The 22,036-nt window shown below is 41.5% G+C and overlaps 1 protein-coding gene across 6 annotated transcripts in view; it reads right to left on the reverse strand.

Moving 5' to 3' along the window:
- The window catches only part of NYAP2 (neuronal tyrosine-phosphorylated phosphoinositide-3-kinase adaptor 2), a 160,643-nt gene that overhangs the window by 60,486 nt on the left and 78,121 nt on the right, over positions 1 to 22,036 (reverse strand). For 5 of the 6 annotated variants that reach the window (XM_085069621.1, XM_085069620.1, XM_085069619.1 and 2 more), the window contains 2 exons: positions 13,583 to 13,881; positions 10,441 to 10,512 (listed from right to left, as the gene is read on the reverse strand). In XM_085069621.1, the coding sequence (XP_084925747.1) occupies positions 10,441 to 10,512; positions 13,583 to 13,881 (371 nt within the window). The remainder of the gene's footprint in view (positions 1 to 10,440; positions 10,513 to 13,582; positions 13,882 to 22,036) is intronic. The other variant, XM_085069623.1, reaches the window with a different exon arrangement.

Consider the following 22,036-nt stretch of genomic DNA (forward strand, 5'->3'; position numbering starts at 1 on the left):
CACTGAGGCTAAAAGTTATTGCCAGTCAGCACAGGCCTGGAAAGGTAGAAAAAGCAAGACTTTGGATAATTAAGGAAAGAATAGTCAATTTGAATCATCCTCCTTTTACAGGAAAACTCATGTGCTGAGTGCAAATGGAGGCAAACAAAAATCTCACAGTAACTTCTTTTAGGTTACTCTCTGAGTACCCTCTGATGGATACTCTCTGGGCACCCATCTAGAAAAATATCCTTGTACTAATATGACCAGCAAGGGACCAGATCTCTGGCATTGTATGAGTTTAAGTTATAGCAGTTCCAGTGGAAGAGGCTCTGAGGACAGAGAGGTGGGAGGATTACTGGGGAAAGATCCTCATGCTGCCCACACATGCAATGAGTATTTTCGAAGTTCTGGTTCATTCTGAAGTCTGCAATATGCAAAACAGATTTTGCAACTGGTGTTGCAGTGACAATAAAAAATTCTGTAACTCTATATGCTCTGAAGGAATTCTAGATAGAGAAAGGCACTTGGCATGGAAATTCTCCATCACAAGCATCATTAGTGAAGAGTGTGCAAACAGAACTACTGAATGATGCATGCAGACAAATTAATTTATGAACTGTATGTGCTTGTTTGTTGGTATCTCTTGTGCAGGAACCTATATAGAGCTGGAGCACTGAGGGTTTAAACATGTTCACAGCAGAGTGCAGTAAAACAGCCACAGAGCAAAACATCAGTAAAGCCCTTCTGGTTTATAGAAGCATTTATGGAATCTTGATTGTCATTGTGAAAATGAAACCTGAAGAGTTTGTTGGTTTACTGTAAATTAAGTGCTATTTCTCTATTTTCACAGCTTTTACATGGAGAACAATGGGTGACACAAGCCTTTCCCACCCCCCCAAATCAGCATTTTTGCTGTGGTGCAATTCTCGTGGAGCTGTTGCCCTGCACTAGCTGCCCCTCTCCCTCTCTGCAGCCACCCTATAGCTATTCCCTGAGTATCACACAGAGGATGGGGAGGCTCTGTATTTGCTCTGAGTTTCTACAGGCTGTGCCATGGGATGGCTGCAAGTGCAGCAGCATTTCTGTTGGCCTGTAGAAAGAAAAGGTCTCTCCTCTGTCCAGAAAGGAAAGCTCCTGGGGGTGTGTGAAGAGCTAAGTCCATCAACACATGCCTTAGACACCTCCATCATGTGAACTCGGTGTGTAGAGGACTCCACTGATACCAGAGAGTCTGGGAGGGTGGAGTTGCTTGTTCCTATATTACCTGCTGCCCAAAGGCACTGAAGGCCCTGCAGTATCCATCTGTTGATGCTCCTGTAAACAGAGCAGGCTACAGACTGAATGCAGCTCCTGGCTCCACAGGAACAACACCGCTATCGATTATTGCCTGTGACAGCTGAGGGCAGCGATGTGGGAAATCATGTGCTGAACTTCATGAACTTCTTGGGGAAGGTACAGCACACAGGCTTTCTGACCCAGTGCTCACAGAGACACTGAACGAAAACAATCTCTGCAAGGCTTCCTGGCTCTGGGGGATTTCTAAAACCAGGACATGCACCCAAATAGTAGACTCCGAAATTATGTACTGGAGAAATGGTAAAGAAGGAAATCAAGCTAGAGAAAGAACAAATGCTAAATGAAAAAGTAAGTTTAACCTACTTTATTTATCCAGAAAAATAGTCTGTATTTGCTCACTTGATTTGTTGTTTTGGTTCACAAACAACCAGACCAGAACACTAGCAATTACTATATGCAAAGACTTGAATAATTTATCCAGAGATATGAGATTCTTCGTTTTTCAGATCCACAGCAATGCCTATCTTCTATTTACAGCTACAATAAGTAGGTCAAATGCATTATTTGCTTATATAAGTAACAATCTGTTTGCCGAGCTTCTGAAATAATTGCAGCTCATTAAATCAAGCTGGCAGGCCTACCAAGGTGGTGTTGTGCAGAATACTGAGCTCTTGGGAACTTCACCGTGAGATGTGCTGTGTCCAACTATTCCACAGCCATGGCAGCCCCACACAGGCTCCTATGCTTCCTTGGCACCTCCAGCAGTGACAAGGAACCAGCAGATTTCAATAACCCTCTCTCCCCAAGAAGTTTTATGGGCTCTGTAAAGTGCTTTCCTTGAGGCAGTTGTACAAAGAGCCTCTTGCTGCCACTGACTGACACATCCGACAGATCCTTCCGCCACCATGGAGCTCGAATTTCAAAACAAAGCACAGGGTTGATGGTCAGGGTCAGATGAGTCACCACAGCAGGAGCATCAGAAAGCAAATGAGTGACAATGAACAAGAGTTCAGTGAAAGGGGCACTCTTTTCTCCACCAGAAGGCCACAAGGTGACAATGCAGAAACGGTTCCTGCAGGTTGTCACTGAACATCTTTTGGGTGAACATGATGACAGCTGAAGTGGACAGAACACTGCCAGAGCAGCTCACAGGCAGGCAGCAGTGCCTGGAGATGTATCAGCAGCAGCACTATGGTCAAAGGCTGAGTGATACAAAATACTCTCCGCAATCAGCTTTAGGAAAAAAGCCTCCCAGCTATTAATTTTACTGCCATCTCCATAGGGGTGACTTCTCTCCCCTCCTCGTATCTAAATAAAGTGGTGATAAAATTACGGACAGGCCAGTCTTTATCAGCTGCCTCACACTCGGAACTACTCTGTGTGCCTGGCTTCTACAATTTCATCCTGTATTTATTTGCAGACAGTGTAGTGAAACTAGTAGAGCCTGTAATAGTGTTGATCTACAAGGGTCAAGCAGCTGGGCCTAATCCCCATAAATTCACCTGGCATGATTGGTGGGCAGTGCCATTTTGACAGGGTTGTATGCAGTTGCAAACAAGATTTGGGAGAACCACCTCCTGTTTCAAATGTCAGGCTTGACCTCATTGTTTCACCTGAGAAGCAAGATGGAGGATGAAAAGGCAAAGATGGAGCCTGAGAAGGAACGGGAAAGCAGAAGCTCTTGCTATAATTGTGTGTTTACAGACTGTTTCATTTTGTTAGCCTTCAGAAGCAAAGCTCTTTGCAGGAATTTATCTCCACCACCGAGGCACAGTCTCCAGCAGAGCACAGCTCCGAACAGCCTGAGCTCTGTGGAGGTTGTTACACACCATCTCCTGGGACTGTCTGTTCTGTAAACCCATGGCATTCAGCATTTCAGAGCTGGATGATAACGGCAACTCAGATTTTGCCATCCTGATTCACACTCTGCAGCATGAGTGATACCAACAGGAGGTTGGGAAAGGGGACTCGAGCTGTTCCTACACCAAGGAGCTGCTTGAAGTCTTGGTTTCCACAGTGACTGCCCTGAGTTCACAAATTAAACCCTGCCAGATGTGTGGAATTTCACATTAGCAAGGACAGTGGTTTTCTATTCTCTTCTCCACTCAAGAGCCTCTTTATACAGTGCTGCTCACAAAAGCAGTGACGTGTCCTATCAGCTCAAGTTTTCAGTGTAAGCAGAAACACTTCCATCATAAGCTGATTGCAAATTATCCCACTAAACAAAGCCTTTGTCACTATCCCTATGTTACACAGGAGGAATCTGTGACACTGAGGGACAAGTGAAATGTTCAAGGTCATCTGAGCCAGTAGATGTTCCTCCACTTACACCCCTGGGAGATGATGCTTAGTATTATTTTACAGAAGTCTCCATTTGGCATAACACTTACTGACATGCAAGCATGCATTTGCAGAACTGGCATCATATGGCAATGAGTCACTGCAGATATTTGGCCACACCACCACAAAAATTATTTCACCTTTAACAAAATAACAAATCCAGAATCATAGAACACTTTGAGTTTTCATACTTTTGCTTGAAAATACTCATAATTAAGAAAGTAAGCAGTCTAGACATATCATCAAGTTTTGCATTCTGTCTAGTATTATAGCTTCAAGTTTGTGCTTTGCACACTTTCGTGTTTGCTTTTTTATTTGTGGATTTTTTTTCTTTTAATCAAAAGATTACTTATCGTCCTATTCACAAAAATTCAAATATTAAGAGACTTCCATTGTCATAAGCAAAATCCTGACCCCATTGAAACTGAGACTTCTGGCATCACCCTACTGATTCTAAGGCAAGGTTTATAGCCAGTCCATCCTTTGGTATTCTACCAAGAGGAAATAGGAGAGAGCTCCGTTTGCAGTCATGCATGGAGGGGAGAAGGACAGGAATCTCCCTAATCCTACAAAGCACTGTAAGGGCTAACAACCCAAAGGTAATACTGCTCCCGAGATAGAGCTGGGTTTTTCCAGGCATGTTTATGCTCAAAGTGTCCTGTGCTTGTAGTACTGGTTTTATTTTACTACTAAGCATAAGAGGAGCTATAATTCTTTGATTGTTATATCCAAGATGCTTGCGAATTTGAAGGTAGAGTATTATTTATTATTATCTCAAAGAAATGATGGAAGTCGTAGGAAATACTATACCACTGCTCTGGAAATGGATATTAAGGTCTTGCTGGTGTCAAGTACACCACGCTCCAGCTTTTTACTGCCCACTTCTTAGCCTTTCCCCACCCTGAACTAGGAGCCAGCTACAAATCAAATCAAACCAAACTTTGAATTATGTGCTTCTTGTTTGACATGCCAGCAGTTTAAAGTTATGGCCACTAAAATTAGCACCAAAATTATGCATGCATAGTTTTATTTTTTCCCTTCTTGCATCTATGAAAAGCCCAGGCTGGTACCCTGTGACCTCCAGGCAAGCTGATGGCACTGCAAAAAGGGAGCTGAGCTCTGTGGAGCTGTCAGTGCCGTGCACATTACCTCAGCACAGCATTGTTTGCACACAGACAGACAGAAAAGCATGAAGTGCCAAACACAGTCGTGGCATGTCAGGCATATGTTGCCTGATGTTATCAGCATTAAGCCAAGTGGAAGAGATGAAGGCAGCAAACCAGTGCACCAACCAAGACTACTATATTCAAACAGTAATTAGAAAGAAATTACCAATGAAACATAGTCTGGCTGTGACAGGATCTCACCTGGAGCTAGACTTGAATCTCCTGGGATGTGATTCTGTAAGCACTGTGCATTCCCAGTACAGCCAATGTGAGTTCAGGGGCACAAAATGCTTTGAGAGCTCAGTTATGCTTCATTCCATGAGGATTTGTCTCATTAGGTTGTTAAAGTGAGAACAGAATTAGGGCACCACTTAAAAACAAGGTAAGACAAAGAGGTGGAAATCCAATGTATTTGCTGTAGAATAAAAACTGCAGCTGTTTTGTGGTTTTTTTCCTTTAATTCCAAATGAATTTTGCCAGACACATCTATCATTACAGACAAGCTCTGAGAGTAAACAGGGGCTTTAGGATTTCAGTCTGATCCCTCAAGCCCTTACTCATTTGTCCACAATGCCCTTAACAGGCGAACATGCCAAAGACAGTATGCAAAACAGAAGTGGAGTAGGAGTATTCTCAGATTGTTATTTTTGCAGTTTCAGAGGCATTTCATTTTACTTAACAATTTGTGATGTGCTGTCAAAATAAGGCAAGAGAATTAACCTGGATTTCTCCTCCCCTCCTCTTCTGGCCTTGGTTTCAGAGCCATTCAGTGAAGCAAAATAATGCAAGAATCTACTGTTCCATAGTATTTCAGCTCATAATATTTCAGTATCTTGGTCCCCTGAGGTATAAACAAAATAAAAAATGAAATAAAGTCACAAATATGATGACTTACCATGACCTGCTGACAATGAATGGATTTATTGATACTATAACCTTACAGTTACATAGGGACTGTCTATCGAGGCTGCAAATCAACCATGCAGTGAAAAAGACCACCCACACTTTAGCTTTCTTCAGAGACCTCCTCTTCATTTTGGTCTTTCTGGCAAAGATTATTGATTCAGACACCTCAAGGAGCACATCTGAAGTACTTCCATGGTTGGGCTGGCTCTAAAAACAGCCTAGTGACTTTCAGATGATGTGAAACCTGTGCTAATACTCTCTCCTAGATCCCAGGTGACTGCATGAATAAGTGGCTCACATTTCCTTGCCTTGTTGGCATGTCCAGTGGCTACAGTGACCTGTACAGTCAGAGGACAGCAGCCTGAGAAAATCTCCCATGCAGTATGTCTGTGTTATGCCCCACACTGCTCTTAGGTCTGAGATGGTTTTGCTAATTCAGGGCAGAATGATGTGAATTCACCAGCAGTTTGAACCTGAGGTTGTGACCAGGCTTATAAACTCTCAGGAGCCCTGGAGCACTGGGGCACAGAGTGCAGAAAAGCCCACACACTCACAGCAGGAGTCACAAATGTTTAGCAGAGCTTGCTGGCCTCAGCTTAGGGCAAGCAGCTCCTCCTGGACTGGCTGCATTTGCAGATAATCTGGTAAATCAGCAAAACACTCCCTGAACTCACATTATTAAGGCTTTTCCATTATCAAGAACATCACAGCTTCCATCACCCTTGAGAGCAGAGCAATAGCTGTACTGCAGGGGGGCTGCACATTTAATTTTGGGCTTTTTTTACCCAGGTGCAGAGTCTCAGCAAATGAGCAACATCCTATCGTGAAAAGTGCGAGGAGGAATATTTAAAGCAACTTTGTTAAATTAAGAAGAATAAAAAAGCAGTCACTAAGTACACAGGATAGACTAGCAGAACATAGCTAAAGTACCAACTGCCAAGTCCTGGGCACTGTGTGATTCCCGAGTGGGTAACAGAGCTTCATGTCTTTTACCAGTGCCTGGTCTATTTTCTGTTCAATGCTTGCAGCTTCCATTAACGTTAATGAGTATGCATATGTGCCTTGAGGGTAAGAACATATTCCCTCTGTGGCTTCAAAACTTGTTTATAAATCCCTCCAAAAATCACATTGTGTTCATTGCTCTGCACAGAAAGCTATTATAACAGCCATAAGAACTGCTGTGTTCATTCTTTCCTTTCCCCTTGCCCTCGCTTATCTGAGGGACCAGAAAACAGACCTGGAAAGATGAAGGGCTGAAGGAGGTGGTGCAGGGAAGTAACCCAGCTCTGGAAGCTGCAATCTGAAAACCGACTCACTGCAGGGAGGGGCAAATTGAAATCTCGGCAAAAGCAGAGAAAAGCAGAGAAAATCAAATCCCAAAGCACTGAAAAACTACTACCAGCACCACCACCCCAAAAAGCAAAACCTTTGAAAATCTCTAAGCTATTAAATACTAGAGAACAGACCAAAACCTTTGCCATGTCCTACCTGCTCGAATGCAGGTCAGTGGGAACAAGCTGCTTCAGCAGCCCAAGGGGGCAAACACAGAGCAGAGGCTCTGCTGGGTTGAGTCCCAAGGCAAAGTCAGGCCAGCGCTGCCCTCCACCCTTCCAGTCCCTGTGTCAGCAAGAAGGCTGTGGAGGGGAAGGGCTGAGCAAAGGGAAAAACAGGCCAGGGTTCCAGTAGGAGCTGCATGGCCATTGCTGAAGGCACCAAATCCATCCGCATGCCAACTGGACACACAGGGCACACACTTCTCTGGAGCCATACATGGTAGTTGAGAGGCAACTCCACCTCACTCTGCTGACAAGGCCTTCTGACTTTTCTAGCTTTGACTTTTCCCTTCATCAGTGCCAGCCCTTCTCCCACTGTGCAGTTTCAAGTTAAGCTCTCTCAAGCCTCACAGACTGCAAGGGATACAGTGCAGCATACTAACAATAGTGGGTAAGGCAGCACTGAAATCAAGAATCAGATTAAGGTATGTGAAGGAAAACACATTGCTTTACACATGGCTCAATATTGGCTCACATTATACCTATACAGCTAATGTGAACCAAGCTGCAGCTTCCCGCAGGGAAGCTCGAAACACAGTGCAGGCTGTAGGAAAGAGGAAAATGAGCTGTAAAACATACAGTGCACAGGATATAAGCACTGAGGCCTCTCAGGCACAGTGACCCATTGCAGCTCAAACTGACCACCTGTCTGAGGAGCCCATGCCCTGGGAGGATGCCTTGAAGCTGGAGCTCAAGAGGGAGCACACCCTGTGCTGCCCTGCCACCCTGCCCTTCCCTGCTCCCAGGCCCACATCCCAGCACTGCAGCAGCACTGCAGGCCACAGGGACAAGAGGCCCTCACTGTTAGGGAGCTCATTGCAGGAGCCATGGCACAAGTCTCATGCTCACTGCGCAGGGCTCGGACAGACTGCACTGCAGGATGCTGCTCGCCAGACCCTCCTCCCCACTCCTCTGCCACAGCTCCTGTCACGGGGGTGCAGCAGCACTCGTGCCTCAAAGACATGTGCCTAAAACACTGCATTGTGCTGGGTCAGCACTGGGCTGTCATGTCAGCAGGAGGCCAAGCACACAGCCCAGGGCAGTACCATCTTAAACTGCCCACAGGTCAACCCACCAGAACTCATCTGTCAGTCCCTTTAGACTCGTTAGGTCTGAATAGGGCTCGTTAATGATATTTCTTCCTGATGAAAAGATCTGGGAATAAGATCTGGCTATAAGGAAGGACATGTCATGGCTACTGGAGAGGACACTATTTCAAAGTTCAGGTTAAATACATTATTCACTAAGGTAGGAAATAAAAGGAAACCAGCTCAATGCAAAACCAGCAAAAGTGCTAAATCCCTTTAATCCAAAGTCTGCTTAATGAGAGTAGCAAAAGTTCAAATTTACAATGAAGAGCCACCAGTCTAGCTGACAGAAAACTAGATTTATGAGAGAGACCAGCTGGACTGCAACCCCAGTTACAGTTACTGTAATTGCTTTTCTCCAGAGGAAAATTTTCCTTACAAATTGCCCACCTTTAGAAATTGCTGAGCTCACTGCAAGTGCTCAGAAGGCAGCAGCAAGAAGGATATCTTCTTCCCCAAGACACTTGGAAGAAAAACACTAAACAAATTGAATGGGTTCAAGAGGTGAGTCCCCTGCAAGTATTTGCCCACATCAGAGATAAATTTTCCTTTGGCTCTGGCAGTAGCAGAATTACAACCATGAATAGCATTTTGAAAACGCTACTCTGCGTTTTTAATTTGTATCTGTGTGCACATGTTTGTATATGCATGCAAGTATATAGAACCTGCATTTCCATTATACATGTGTATATTATGCATAAATAAATTGTATAATGAAATTATATATTTTGCGTGTTTCTTTATATAATGTAGTACTCCATATTACTAAGCAGAATTTTAACAAAAAATTAGCTTTCAAAATGCAATTCACTTATATCTCTTCATTTTTATTTGCACTGCAGCAGATCTGTAAACCTTTCCAGTAGACATGCAGTGATCATATCAAAATACACTGCTTGAGGCTGGTTACATTAGCCAATTATACTGTTTTATTACTTCCTTTTTCTGTAAGATTGGACACTGAAAACAAATCAATTAATTACACTCCTGCATTTTCTCGGTAAAGAGCCTTTCAGGATCAAGATTAGATATGCCTTCCACGCTGAAATGTTATTTTAAATTACCCTTTTCTGTTCACTTCTCACTTCCAATGTGTGATGCATGGGGCACAGCTCCATTTGTTTGCTGTTCCTACCAGAGTTTGAAAACTCTGAAGAAAAGACAACCCACATTTTTAAAAGCCACTTTCTAGAAATCTGTCACAGAGGAGAAATGCATTGGGTGGAAGGCGTTCAGTGGGTGCATATGAGAGGCAGCCAGAAGAGTAAAAAATGGAATATTAAAGCACAGGAAGGGACACAAAGCGTGGAAACACAGAAACAAAGCTGAAGTCGAGGAGAATGACGCCTTCAGGCTGGAGAGGGCTCTTTCAGGCAGAGCCAAGGTAGGCTGGGATGAACCAAACAAACCCAAGTGTTACCACACTGCTGCACAACGAGACAGGGCCAATATGTGTCACCACAACTTAAGGGAAGATTCTCACACTCCCACAAATAGAGATGAGAGAGCCCTTGTAGGAAAAGTGCACAGAACCAGTGTGGGTGTTATTGCTGCTATTTGTGCTTCAGGAGGAAAAGGTCTTTCAAGCTCATGACCAAATTTCTTCTGCCCCTTCTACAGTAAAGTCAGACTCATACTCAGACCAATCTAATGTTATGGCAGTTATAATGGGATAAATTCAAAAAGAGTATCAAAGTTACTATCAGCAACTTCTTTTTTTTTGTATAAACAAGATCACTGTCAAAAAGCAAAAAGTAAACATGTTGAATAAAAATGAGTAGTGAGGCTGTCCCTAGTTGTCTAGAAAATGTAGCAAATTCCTTTACAAAGCAGTCACAGGGTCAGACAATATACATTATAGTCTAAATTATTCTGCACAGCCATAAAAAAATTGAGCCGGGAACAATTTTGTGACAACTCCTTTGTAGAGATTCCACAGTAGTTGATGGAGAAACAATAGGGTTTTTCATCATTATTTTCCACAGTTCCTGGAAAAGGCTGCAGTCATTCAGCCTGCAAATACCACAAGTACATGCAAATGTGTGAGACACATGCATATACAAATATTTGCGTACAATATGGACAACAGTGACTGAAAGTTAAACTTGCCTGTTCTTGGACCTGAGCTTTCAAAGACCTCCAAAAGAGAACATGAATATTGTATCCTATGGACTTTCTCACCTGAAATTGGGAAGATACAGATTTACAATATCTTGTATTCAAAGTTTGCTACTAGAATGATAACTACTACATAGGTAAAAACATAACCACTGGCCCACAAAAAAACAGACTAGTAGAATCAGACTTTCACAAGATTCTCTGAGCACAATTTCAGATACAAAATTTTCTGGGTATAAATTTTAGAGCAACAGTAATAATTTCATATTGTGACAAAGCTTGTCTAATATTTGCATCAATCAATACTGCAGATAATGAACTTTGACTTTCATCTGTGTCTGCTCATTTTCAGATGTTCTCATCAATGTATGACCATAGTTTTTATATAAACATTCTTATATTGGCCAGTGACTGTGAAAATTCATCAAAACAAATGTTACCTTGGAATTCACAGGTGATAACAAAGCCTCTCCTAGTGACAGCAAAATATCTTGGATGTCCAGTTTGCTCATCTAAACACCATATTGTACCACCCTAGAGTATATCTGTCTTAAAAATTTCACTGCTTCCTTAAAACACAAACAAAAACAAATCCCCCTACAATCTACAATCTGATCTATTAAACTCTGGTGAAACCCCAGTAACCAGATACACAGAAGCAGGGCAGACATCCTGAACATACAAAACCAGTGTGATTAAAGGGTTCTGTCAATTGAAAATATCCAGGAACTTCTTCATTTTAGCCTGAAAGTACCCATTGCTGGTCCACATGCAAAGCAACAGGATGAACATAATACAGGTCATAAATTAAACATCATAGCTTAATGTTCCATGAAGGCATTTATTCACCCTGAAAGGTAACGTTTAGATATCATCTTTTACGCTAGTGATGGAGTAATACTAATTCATCAGTTCTTTCCAGAGCTCCTGCTATGAATATTCAGTTCTTGACTACAATAATGAATCCAAGGTGCTCTGCAATACTTAGACTCTGGTATAGCACCGTTGTCATACAGATGAACCAGAGTGAACGAGGCTACAGTACCACACATGTCACTCATAACCATCATGTGATGGGATAGATCAAGCTCAACCTGCACAGAGTGGAGGAGGAAAAGTGTCTTTGGAAACAGAAATGTCAACCCATTTCAAACTTTGAAATCTGTCAGAAGGGACATGTCAGAAGGACTACATATTCCTTCCTTGGACTCAAATATCAGATGGCAGAAGAAGAAGAGGGAAAGGAAACAAAATTTTCAGAACCTTCCAGAATGACAATAATACTTAAGAAAACCTAGTTCTGTGAGGACATAAGCTGTTTAAGGGGTCTGCCATAACTTCTGTGAGGCTGGCAAAATATTTAAATGTATTTCAGTTACCATTATCATTGTTACTCTTGGTATTTCAAGTCTGTCAAGTTCTCTTGCTTCTCAGCAAATGAGGAAAAGGGCTGGGAGATGGATGTAAAACAGATTCCATCCCTAATCACCCCAGAGATAATGCCAAGGTCAGCTATGCTGAACAGCACAATGTACTGGTGACTCAATGCACACTTGCAGCAATAGTCATTAAATGAGTCAGAAAACATTAAACCCTTTCTTACTGCTCTGTCTGCAAAACAAACTTCATCTAGTCTTGGTGATTCTGTTTGGGCAGAATCACTTATTTTTCAGGAAGAAAGAGTGCTAAGAAATATATTAAAGAATTATAAAAGTACTTCGAAATGTAGTATTTTTTAAAAGAAGTTTTGAGTAACTTAAGAGCTCCTACGCTTCACCTCAGAGTATATCAGACCAAGAAGTTTGTGCCATGTATTCTCTTTTGGTATTAAATTAAAACTTGACAGACATTCTGATATGAAAATTAAAGTCTGTCTGTGACTCAAAGTTAAATGGTTTCTGTGTAGGCTTTGGTCCAGTAAAATTGTGGAAAACTGCTTTTGTTAAGGACAGCTACTTAATGCTTGCTTGTGTCATGTTAGTCTGCTTGGAGCTGATGTCATGGTCACTGAAGAGGACAAGCTATGGAATTAATGGCAAATGTCATATGTAAAATAACTACCAACAGCACAAATAAATCCACAGCTTTGTTCAGCACTTGTGTTCAGCTTCACAATCATAAACATATGTGTCATCATGATTTACACATTCATTTGCATCTTTGTTATCACTGGCGACTTTTTAATCAGATTTGCTTAAAAGGGGTCATAGCATGAATGTAGCTAACAAATAGTTCTGGCCACAACACCAAGCAAAAGGGATATGCACAAGGAGGACAACGTGCTGCATGGGATATCAAAACTGATATGTAACACAGCAGTGGGAGACACCAGCACTGATCAAAACCATTTGTCCTTAAGGGTTCCTTCCTACAGTTCACAGTGTGAAGTAGAGTCATCCTGATCTCTCCTAGGAGGGAGTACAGCTGGTCCTACTGCTGCACAGAATGTATTTCCAGCATGGAATAAAGGAAGGAGATGATCCCTACAGCGTTAGCTCATCTTTAGCAGTGCAGAGTAAGGAAGCAATATCCTTACTAAAACCATTTGTTAATTCTCTTCTGAATGCTACACTGGCTGAAATGTAACTGGGAGGAAAGGGAAGAGAAAATGTAGACTCAGAAACAAACAGAAGCTTTGGGCAATATATTATATCATCCTGGGTAAAATTTTTACTGTTAGATGATATTTCCTTACTGTGGAGTTTCAGGGCCTGGCACTATTCTTTTTATTAATTTCTATTCTTCACAACTTTGTTGATGAGAACCCTCTCCAGAGCTGTGGTTTGCACGGTGCTAATGATATGGTCAGTGGTCCTTGGCTAGTGGGCAGATAACATTGGCCTACATTCCATCTGACAGCAATCTCTTTTCCCCTTTGCTTTGAATAAATTCAACTAATTCTCCAGTATACATCCAGACTGTCCAAGTGGTACAGTTCTGTGACAAACATCAAAACTATCCAAAACTATTGGAAAGCTGGTCCAAAATTTAGCAAATAGCGATCTAGGGTACCTGTGTTGGCACTGTTACACCAATGAGGAAACATTCAAGTAATTCTTAAATGAGAGATTATCAACTGGATAATCAACCCATTCACCAACCCCCTTTTCCCCCAAAGAATTACAGTGTTTACCTTCAGTCCTGTCCGGTAGTTTCCCACTTTTACTTGTTGTTCCAGTGTTGACTGTTTCAGACGAGGTGCTCAGTTTGGTGTTGGGGTCTCGCTTCGGCTTCGGAGGCGGCTGCTTTCGAGAGCTGCTGCTTTCATCATCGGTTCCTCCAACTGAGTGGAGAGACTGGGATCTGACGGTGAAGCCACTGGAGCAGGGGTGTGGCAGTCTGTCCTGAGGAGCAGGCATTGTCATAAATCCCATGCGGAAATGTTTCCCCACGTAGCTGCCTTCATTTCCTCTTGCTACTTCTCCACCTATGCTGTAAGAGAAAATACAAATATAAGATCCACCTTTGCCTGAACCATACCTGGAACCAGGGTCTCAATTCTGCCTGTGATGAGCAGATTGTACTTTTGAATTTGAAAACAAGCAGTGCTCTTCTCTGAAAACATGATGACTTCTAGAAAAGTCTATTTTTCAACATAAGCTGCAAACAACTGATACATAGATACACTGCTATGCACTCAGAATTTTACAAGAAGAAATCAAGAAAAGCTTTTGTCATGTTTCATAGCATTGCAACTAGAAATTTTCCACAGAACAAATTTCAAACATTGAAAGTCAGAACTGAGTTTTCAGGAAAACAAGAGACTGTTAGTAGGGCAAAGAATAATACTTTAGAAATACAACGTGGTATATTGATCCACAGTCCCTGACACTCATCTTGGACTACAGATGCTCTTGAACTTGGGAAACAAGGCTCATGGGGTCCAATCAGTCAATTCCCTCGACACTAAAGAATGGCAAAGAAGAAATGTTCTAAACATTACTTGGATATAGGAAACCGAACATTAACCATCTCATCAAATTCATGTAAATCTGCAACACAAGCAGCTTCAGATGAGTAAATTACAAGTGTAGGAGATGAAAAGGCCATGGACTGTGCGACACCAGGAAGAAAACAACCTCCAGCCATTTAAAAACACAGATAAAGAAAAAGGAAAGTTCAGTTGAAACAAGTGCTATAATACCAAGTATTGCATTTTCCTGTGGGTGGCACAACTGAGAACTTGGTATCATTCCTGCTCTGCTCATGCCTATCAGTTCTGAAAAAAAGCTCTTACTGGTGTTTATACTGCAAACCAACAGCACATTTCAATTCAGACAAGTCAGTCACTATGCAAGGAAACTCAGCAACCACACAGATCACCGTGGGCCTCTTTGCAAGGAGGTTTGAAATGGTACCACTGTGGGCACATGGAAATGTCAGTACAAGAACTGTGAAGTATCAAAAAGCTCTAATTAGCTCCTGTTTCCCCTTCACACAGAGTGAAGTTCCAAGCAGGGTTGGTGTGCTTCTCTGAAAGTTTCTTACTCAATGTTGCCTTGGGCTGGTGCAGTTTATTTGGTACTGGAACACATTTCCTTTTTTAAAAGACAAGAACATTTCTCAACAGTGTGAAGAGTAAGCAAGGTCACCTCATTTCCTGATACTTCACTGTAGGTAAAACACAAGCTGTATCTACTTGTCCTAAAAGCATCAGACTGGCAACGAGCAATATACAGCTCTGTGCATGATAAAGCAGAACCTTTGTTCGCTTACTACTCTCCCTGCATTTTTATTCCATTTCCTCTCCAAGAGGAGATGTCTGCTTTCAAAACTGGTTGACAACAGAACAGGTCTAACTGCCCATGTGCCACTTTCCAGGGGCACTGACACCTGCTCACATATGTAAACATGTGTGCACACACATGCCACATATATGCACACCCTGGTCCATGTTCATAACCAGGTTATTACTAAATCCTAATTGGCATCAATTCCAGAGGGATTTGCAGCCAGGAAGATCAAAAGGTAGAACTCATTAATTTGAATATTTCTGAAAAACCTGTAGCTAGCTCAAATGATTAACTATGCCTCTACTAATCTTTCATAAATTGTTCTGAAAATAATATAATCCTCTGACACTGGACTACAAAAAGGGCCTGTCATACTGTTTAAAGAAGATTACTATCCAAATATGCTGAAGAATGCAGGTGGGGAGTCTGCTTCCTTTCTTAAGTCCATTGGATAATCATGCTTAGCAAAGAAAATTTCAGTTTGCCATGTCTCCAACATTACAATTCTTAACAGGTTACACTATTTAATTACTGCATTTACTTCACTGCTGTGTGGAGGTGTTTGAACCATCCACTATAAGCCAGGTTCTGCTCCAGATAGACTTGCACAAATCCCACTGAGGTGATATATTTCACTCTTTTCCTAAGAATACACACTACTGCATTTATATGAAACATGTTTTTTTTTCTGCCAAACTGCTGCATCTTGTATTCCAGAAATTTAAAGTTACAAAATGTATATCTGGTGTCTAAATGCACTGTCAACAATTAAACAATTAAATCACATCCTTTCTTTCCTTCCCCCTCTAATTTTTACATTCTTTACTGAATTTCAACATCAGAGATTAAAACCTCACCTGCTTCCTACACTTTCTCCAGAACAAACAGCCTATAACCAGTTCAGAGAAAGGTTGCAGGTTACAGATGGGAACAGAACTTGCTGTTCAGCATCACAGCTGGAGTAGATCTGGTCTTGCTTTTCTACATCCTCTGCCCAGCTTGAACACAAAACCAGCAGGACATCATTTTCCCCTTTTCAGCCACATTTAAAAGAGAGTCCATTTGTCTTTGAGCGTAGAAGCCAATGCTCAGCTGAGGGTTAAGCCCTGTAAACCACAAGCTGAGAAAGACTAGCCTCTAATCCTTGGTCGTGGGCCCTGATCACTGACCAGGATCACAAAAGGCTTAGGCTTGTTCCTTATGCTGGTAGGGATTCCCAGTATTGGGCAGAGGGTTTGGTACAGCTGAGCCTGACCAACACACATCAGCACAACACAGGCTATGCTGCCAAGGTCACCCCTCTGCCCTCAGCAGCACACACCAAAATCTTCTGTATGCAAAGAGAAAGGAACCACTCCAGACTCATACCCAGAGCACAAGTTCAAAAGCAGGATAGCAGATTTCAAACATGGCATCCCCTGCCCTCAGGCAGCAGCACCCTGAAGGTCCATTTGGATTTGTGCAGTGCTCAGTGCTGCTGTTGTTACATCATGAAACCAGACATAATGAAAGGATTTATTTATGCACTCCTGCTCACAACCACAGGAATTGGCTGGGGCTAGTGTGTGTCCCATTACAACACAACAAGCTGACAAAGATTTACACATACCTTGCTGTGCAAGAATGACTACAGAGACAGTGAGAGAAAGTAACTGCGTAGATCTCACTCCATTATTTCTGAGAGGAAAGAGTCTGTGCTCCTCATTGTACCGATAATGAGTTCTATCTCATTTCAAAACTGTATTATGTGAGTTGCTGCAAGTATTACATAGTTTATAAATATATATGGAAATTCAGATTTGGATTATTCCTCTGGGAAGTTTCAATTTGAACTTGGCCAGGATCAAATGCTTCTGTGACAAAGAATTATGTACAGCATTAAATAACTGTTAAAAATGCAAGACATTTGTCTGCAAAGAAAGCCATGATTATATAACAACAAAATTAATCATATGATCTCTCACATTAAACACATCAAAGCTGACTTTGTGCTGAAAATGCACTTCAGTGTTTGCCCAGATCTAGTGACTGATGCTGCTGCGGGTAGACAAAAGGGCAGTGCAAGGAGGTTGGTTTCAGACACCTTTAAGGAGATTGTTGAGACTCACCTGTCCTTTCAGAACTTCCCCAAAGCCCAGCTAACCAGGGCAATGCAGACCATGGAGTGCTATCAGTTTACATGCTCTCTCCTTGGGTGCACTGCAAGGCAAGTGAGCTTCCCATCCCTTTCCCTCCTCCACAGTGCTGGAATTAATCATTACAACAAATACCAAAACAGTTGGATCTGTCTTAAAGCAGTAACAGCAGATTTCAGCTTTCATTTCTGAAATATAACAAGATATCCAACTGACGGATCCGATGGATCTTTTTATATCTCCAGTACAGGTTTTGTCTGTCAGCTGAGTTTTTTGTGGCAGTGCTGGACACATCACAGCTCACTTCTGGTGCTCTGCCTGCTCTGTTCTATCAAGCAGATACTGGGGTATTGATGTAACTACAGCACAGAATAATGGAAGTGTTTATGTCTTTCAAGAACTACAGAGGAGAAAGTCTGTTATATTATTCATCTTATTACATATCACAAGAGTGCAAGTTATAAAGGAAGACTAAACATTAAAAATGAACACAGAAAGTGCTCTAAATGCAAACAGCATGGGGAAGGTCATGTCCACCTTGCTTTGCCATGAGTCATAATGTTCCTGTTGACTGTGAACATATTCCCAAGTTGTTAAGTTAGAAAACTAATACAAATAAATTTTCATCACATTGCTGAAAAGTACATGGCAAACAAAAAGTATACCAAAACCGTCTGCATCAATCAGTGTGGTCTTTTTAGTTTACATTGCTCCTGTTTAATATTGCAAAGAACAATTTTAATTTGCTATGCAGTTTCATTACTTGGTCCAGGCAGAAACTGAATTCATTCCTGGAAAACAAATAAATAATTGTGTAAAAACTTGTTTTACTTGGTATTACTGTTTAACTATAAACAAAATGGAATATTAAATCCCTCAGTGCAGCTGTAAGAGTAGAAATCTTGCATCTAAGACCATAAAGCCAGAATACCCTACAGATACATTTTCTGCTCAGACATCTATCTACTCTTGTTCTTGGGTTTCTTGCAAAAATTCTCCTATCAGTTTAAATTTACACTGGATTAGTTTCATGCCTCAGGCACCAAAAACCACTCTTGTAGTTCTCCTCATTTTTGTATAGTTTCCTTTTTTCTTCCTGTGCTTCTTTACATGAGATTTTCTGCTTTTTAGACACAAATTCAAAAAAGGAACTACACCTGAATATGAGACTTGACCTCCTGAGCAGGAGGAAGGGGAATGTACTCTACTGGGAATGTGGTACCTTTGAAGGTACTTTGCCATTCTTTTGCTGTGATCCATTCCAGTCAGGGACCACAGAAGGTCACCATCCTTCTAAGTGTTGAAATTCCAGGCAGCCAAGAGAAACCATTTCAACAGCAGCTTCTCGCTCCTCTTGTGCTTGAAGACTCATCTCAGCTACTGGTTTGTTTGCTGGCAGAAACTGAGCTGGGAGTCTCTGCAGGCTCCTCTGTGGTAGTGGAGAGCTGTGAATTCCAGGGCAAATGAAGCACATGGATGGCCAGGCTCCTTCCCTCCGGGGAGCTGCAAGCCCACGCAGAGCTAACCCCCCATGACACACTTCCAATCCACCAGGGAAGCCATCTCAGTTAGATGGAAGAAAAGTCACCAAAAATTTAACTGATAACGTAGGAAGAATTTTCTGTAGAAATGACTAATCATCAGCAAAACGAAAGGAATAAAAATACCTAACTCAAGGATTTTATATGAGCTGGCTTGACTGTGCAAACAGCATTTTATCCCATGGTGCATTTATGATTTCTGGGTTAAGAGAGTAGCTACTGTTGTTTTAACCATTTGCTTGCTCTTATAGCAGTGAACACCCAGCTCCCCTGCTCATATCAAATGTTCTGCATATGAAGGGCTGAAATGGCTTTGAAATGTCTATTCCCCATCAGAATAAATTATACACACATATACTAAGGATGACACATTTTACTTTGTATCTGAGAAGCACTTTCAAGATTAGCATAAATTATATTTGTAAATTAGAGGTTGGATGCCAAAACAACAGAAGATATACTATTTTTATCCCCCTAAATATGATTTCAGCAGACCATGAAATGTAATAGTGAAGAAATGAGGACAGGATCACAATCATGGATACAGGAACTGCACTGTAGGTATGGTTTTACACAAATCTATACCATTTTTATCACAAAAATTAAACATAGAAAATGCACACATCTCTATTTTTTAATAACACTTCAGAGATCCTCCTTCTTATTCCCAAAGAACATACACACTTTTTTTTTTCCTGCATTACTTTTCTGAAATACTCCAAATGACTCACCATGATCTTAAATCAAGATCCAGAAGATTATACTACCATCCTTTTAGATATAGGCCAAAGTGTAAATGAGTCATGACAAAGGTCAGATTTAGAGGCATTTTGTGCACCTGGAGGACTGTCTAAAATGAGGAGACAACATGTCCATGCACATCAAACTTCTTTCCCCCTATTATATGCCTCTGCTTTTGAGGTGGGAGATCAGGTGCTGCTTAAGAAGTCAGGCCTCTTGGGATACAGAATATATTAGTTTTACAAAATAAAATTTTTCTTTTATCCCACCTGTCAAACCCACAGGCCTGGGGTTTGATCCTGCAGACATGCAATGGGCTGACACCCCCTCTCTCAGTACCTGCATTATTGCACTGAAATATCCAGAAAGCTTTGTGGAAATTGCTTGACCCTCATGAATTTGTTGTAAGCAGCACCACTTGCACATGTGTGTCCATTGGCCACTTGGCCACTGGGATATTTCTATAAGCATTCTGTGCTACTGTTGAAAGTCTGGCTGCTGCCATCCCCAACAGGACTCACAGAAGATTGAAACTGAACCACTGCACCACACGTGGCTGCACTGTAAGATTAACTGAGTCCCTGGGGAGCAACCAAAAGACAGCTGTAATCCCTCTGCAGTGCGCAATGGATAATAAAAGCAAAACTAACCAGGACTGTCCACAGCAGGTTTTCCATATAATGCCAGAAAATCTGATTTAAAATTATGATCTGCTATGGTCTGCAGTCAACTACTTTTATAATGCAAAAGGTTGAAAATGCTAGCAAGAGTTGGAGTTTTGGGGAAAAATGAAAAAAAGAAAAAAGGGAAAATCAAAGCCAAAACACTTTATGAGAAATGTTGATAAATTAAAAACTCTGTATGCTATTTTTATAACAAATCTACCATAAGATAGGCAGCTTGGAAAGGAGTAAATGAGGAGTAAGGACCTTTCTGATCCACAGAGAACTCAACAAAACTGTTTCACGAGTCTGAACAGAAGTGCTGGTACTAATTCTAATTTCCACTGGCTTTGCTTCTATTTATAGCAGGTGTCTCTTAAGCCAGGGACTAAGGATGACTGCCCTGGCCTGAACATCCACTAAGGCCTGATGCTGCTCTGCTCAGAAGGACCAACTCTCACTGCTGTATCTGGGGCACAGGATCTCCAGTGCTGCAGCCCCACGTGTGCCTGGTGACCAACTGATGCACATGGGAACATCTGTGAGTTGTGAATACACAACACTCAAGACGCTGGAGTGAAAAGTGCACTGCTGTTATATGGCTACAGTTATTTTTATTTTGCATTGGGGGGTGCACAGCTAACAGGCAGCAAATGAAAGCTCATATGTTCAGAGTCACCTAGAATTAGACATGGAGCATATGCAATGTTTAAACTGAGTGCAAATGCATGTTCACATTAATGGAGTGGGGTTTTGCATGCTGTCAAAAACGGGTGGAGCTCGAATAAGGCTGTGTTTTTATCACATTCACTGGAAAACCACATGGCGCAGACTCCACTCTGCCTGAGCAACTGTGGCTAAGTAAATATTTCAATGAGATATGGGAATAAATTAACATCCAAAATAATTTTTGAGCATTTCTGTAAGAAAATGTTTCTTCGGTTTTGATTCAAAGTTTTAATGAAAAAAAAATCTGTACAGAGTAAGAATGCCTTTTCTTGGATCAGATGCTGTGAAAAGTTTAAACCTGAAGAAATGAATGAAATATGCTGAAACTCTAAGACAGACATCTGTAAGCCAAGTGCTTGGTGTGGGTGAGATGTTACACTGAGTCTAACATTTCCAAATTCAGGCCTATTTCAAACCCTGATTGTACAGATGCTCTTCTTGTCCCTTGAGAAAACATGACTCCACTTTTATTTTAAAATCCAAGCTCAAATTGTATTGACAAGGAAATGATGGTTTTAAATAAATGCTTCCTATGATATCCAGTTCCAAAGAGAAAAGACTGAAAGGACTCTTCAATCCTGACTGGCAGTGAACCAGCAGAAGCATTTCTGTTTGGTGGAGAAACCCTGACAAATTTCACTTTAGCATGTTCAACAGCAAAACATACAGATTGTTTTTTACACAACTAGTCACCTGAAGCTCCAATTATTCACATTATTCTTCTGATAATATTGTCATTCATAACTTGCAATAAAATACACTCCCTGAGCTGATCTGTCTCTTTGTTTACTTCTATAAAACCCATGCAAGTAGTTAAGAAAGGGAGAGGCATTTCTTGGCATAATGGGAGAAGGTCTCAGTAGCACAGTCACAGCAGGGTTGTGACAGGGATGCAGGTTCCACAGAAGAGGACAATTTATGTAACAGCCTGTCTTCTGGCAGCTCACCACTCCAGATCTGTTATATTCATATAGGGCAATCTTTCTTCCAGACATCCCAGCACATGACAAAATTTGGGAGTCTGCATTCTTTTGATCAGGCATATA

Source organism: Lichenostomus cassidix, chromosome 9, assembly GCF_008360975.1.
Source record: "Lichenostomus cassidix isolate B80296 chromosome 9, HeHo_3.0, whole genome shotgun sequence".
NCBI classification, from domain to species: Eukaryota; Metazoa; Chordata; class Aves; order Passeriformes; family Meliphagidae; genus Lichenostomus; species Lichenostomus cassidix.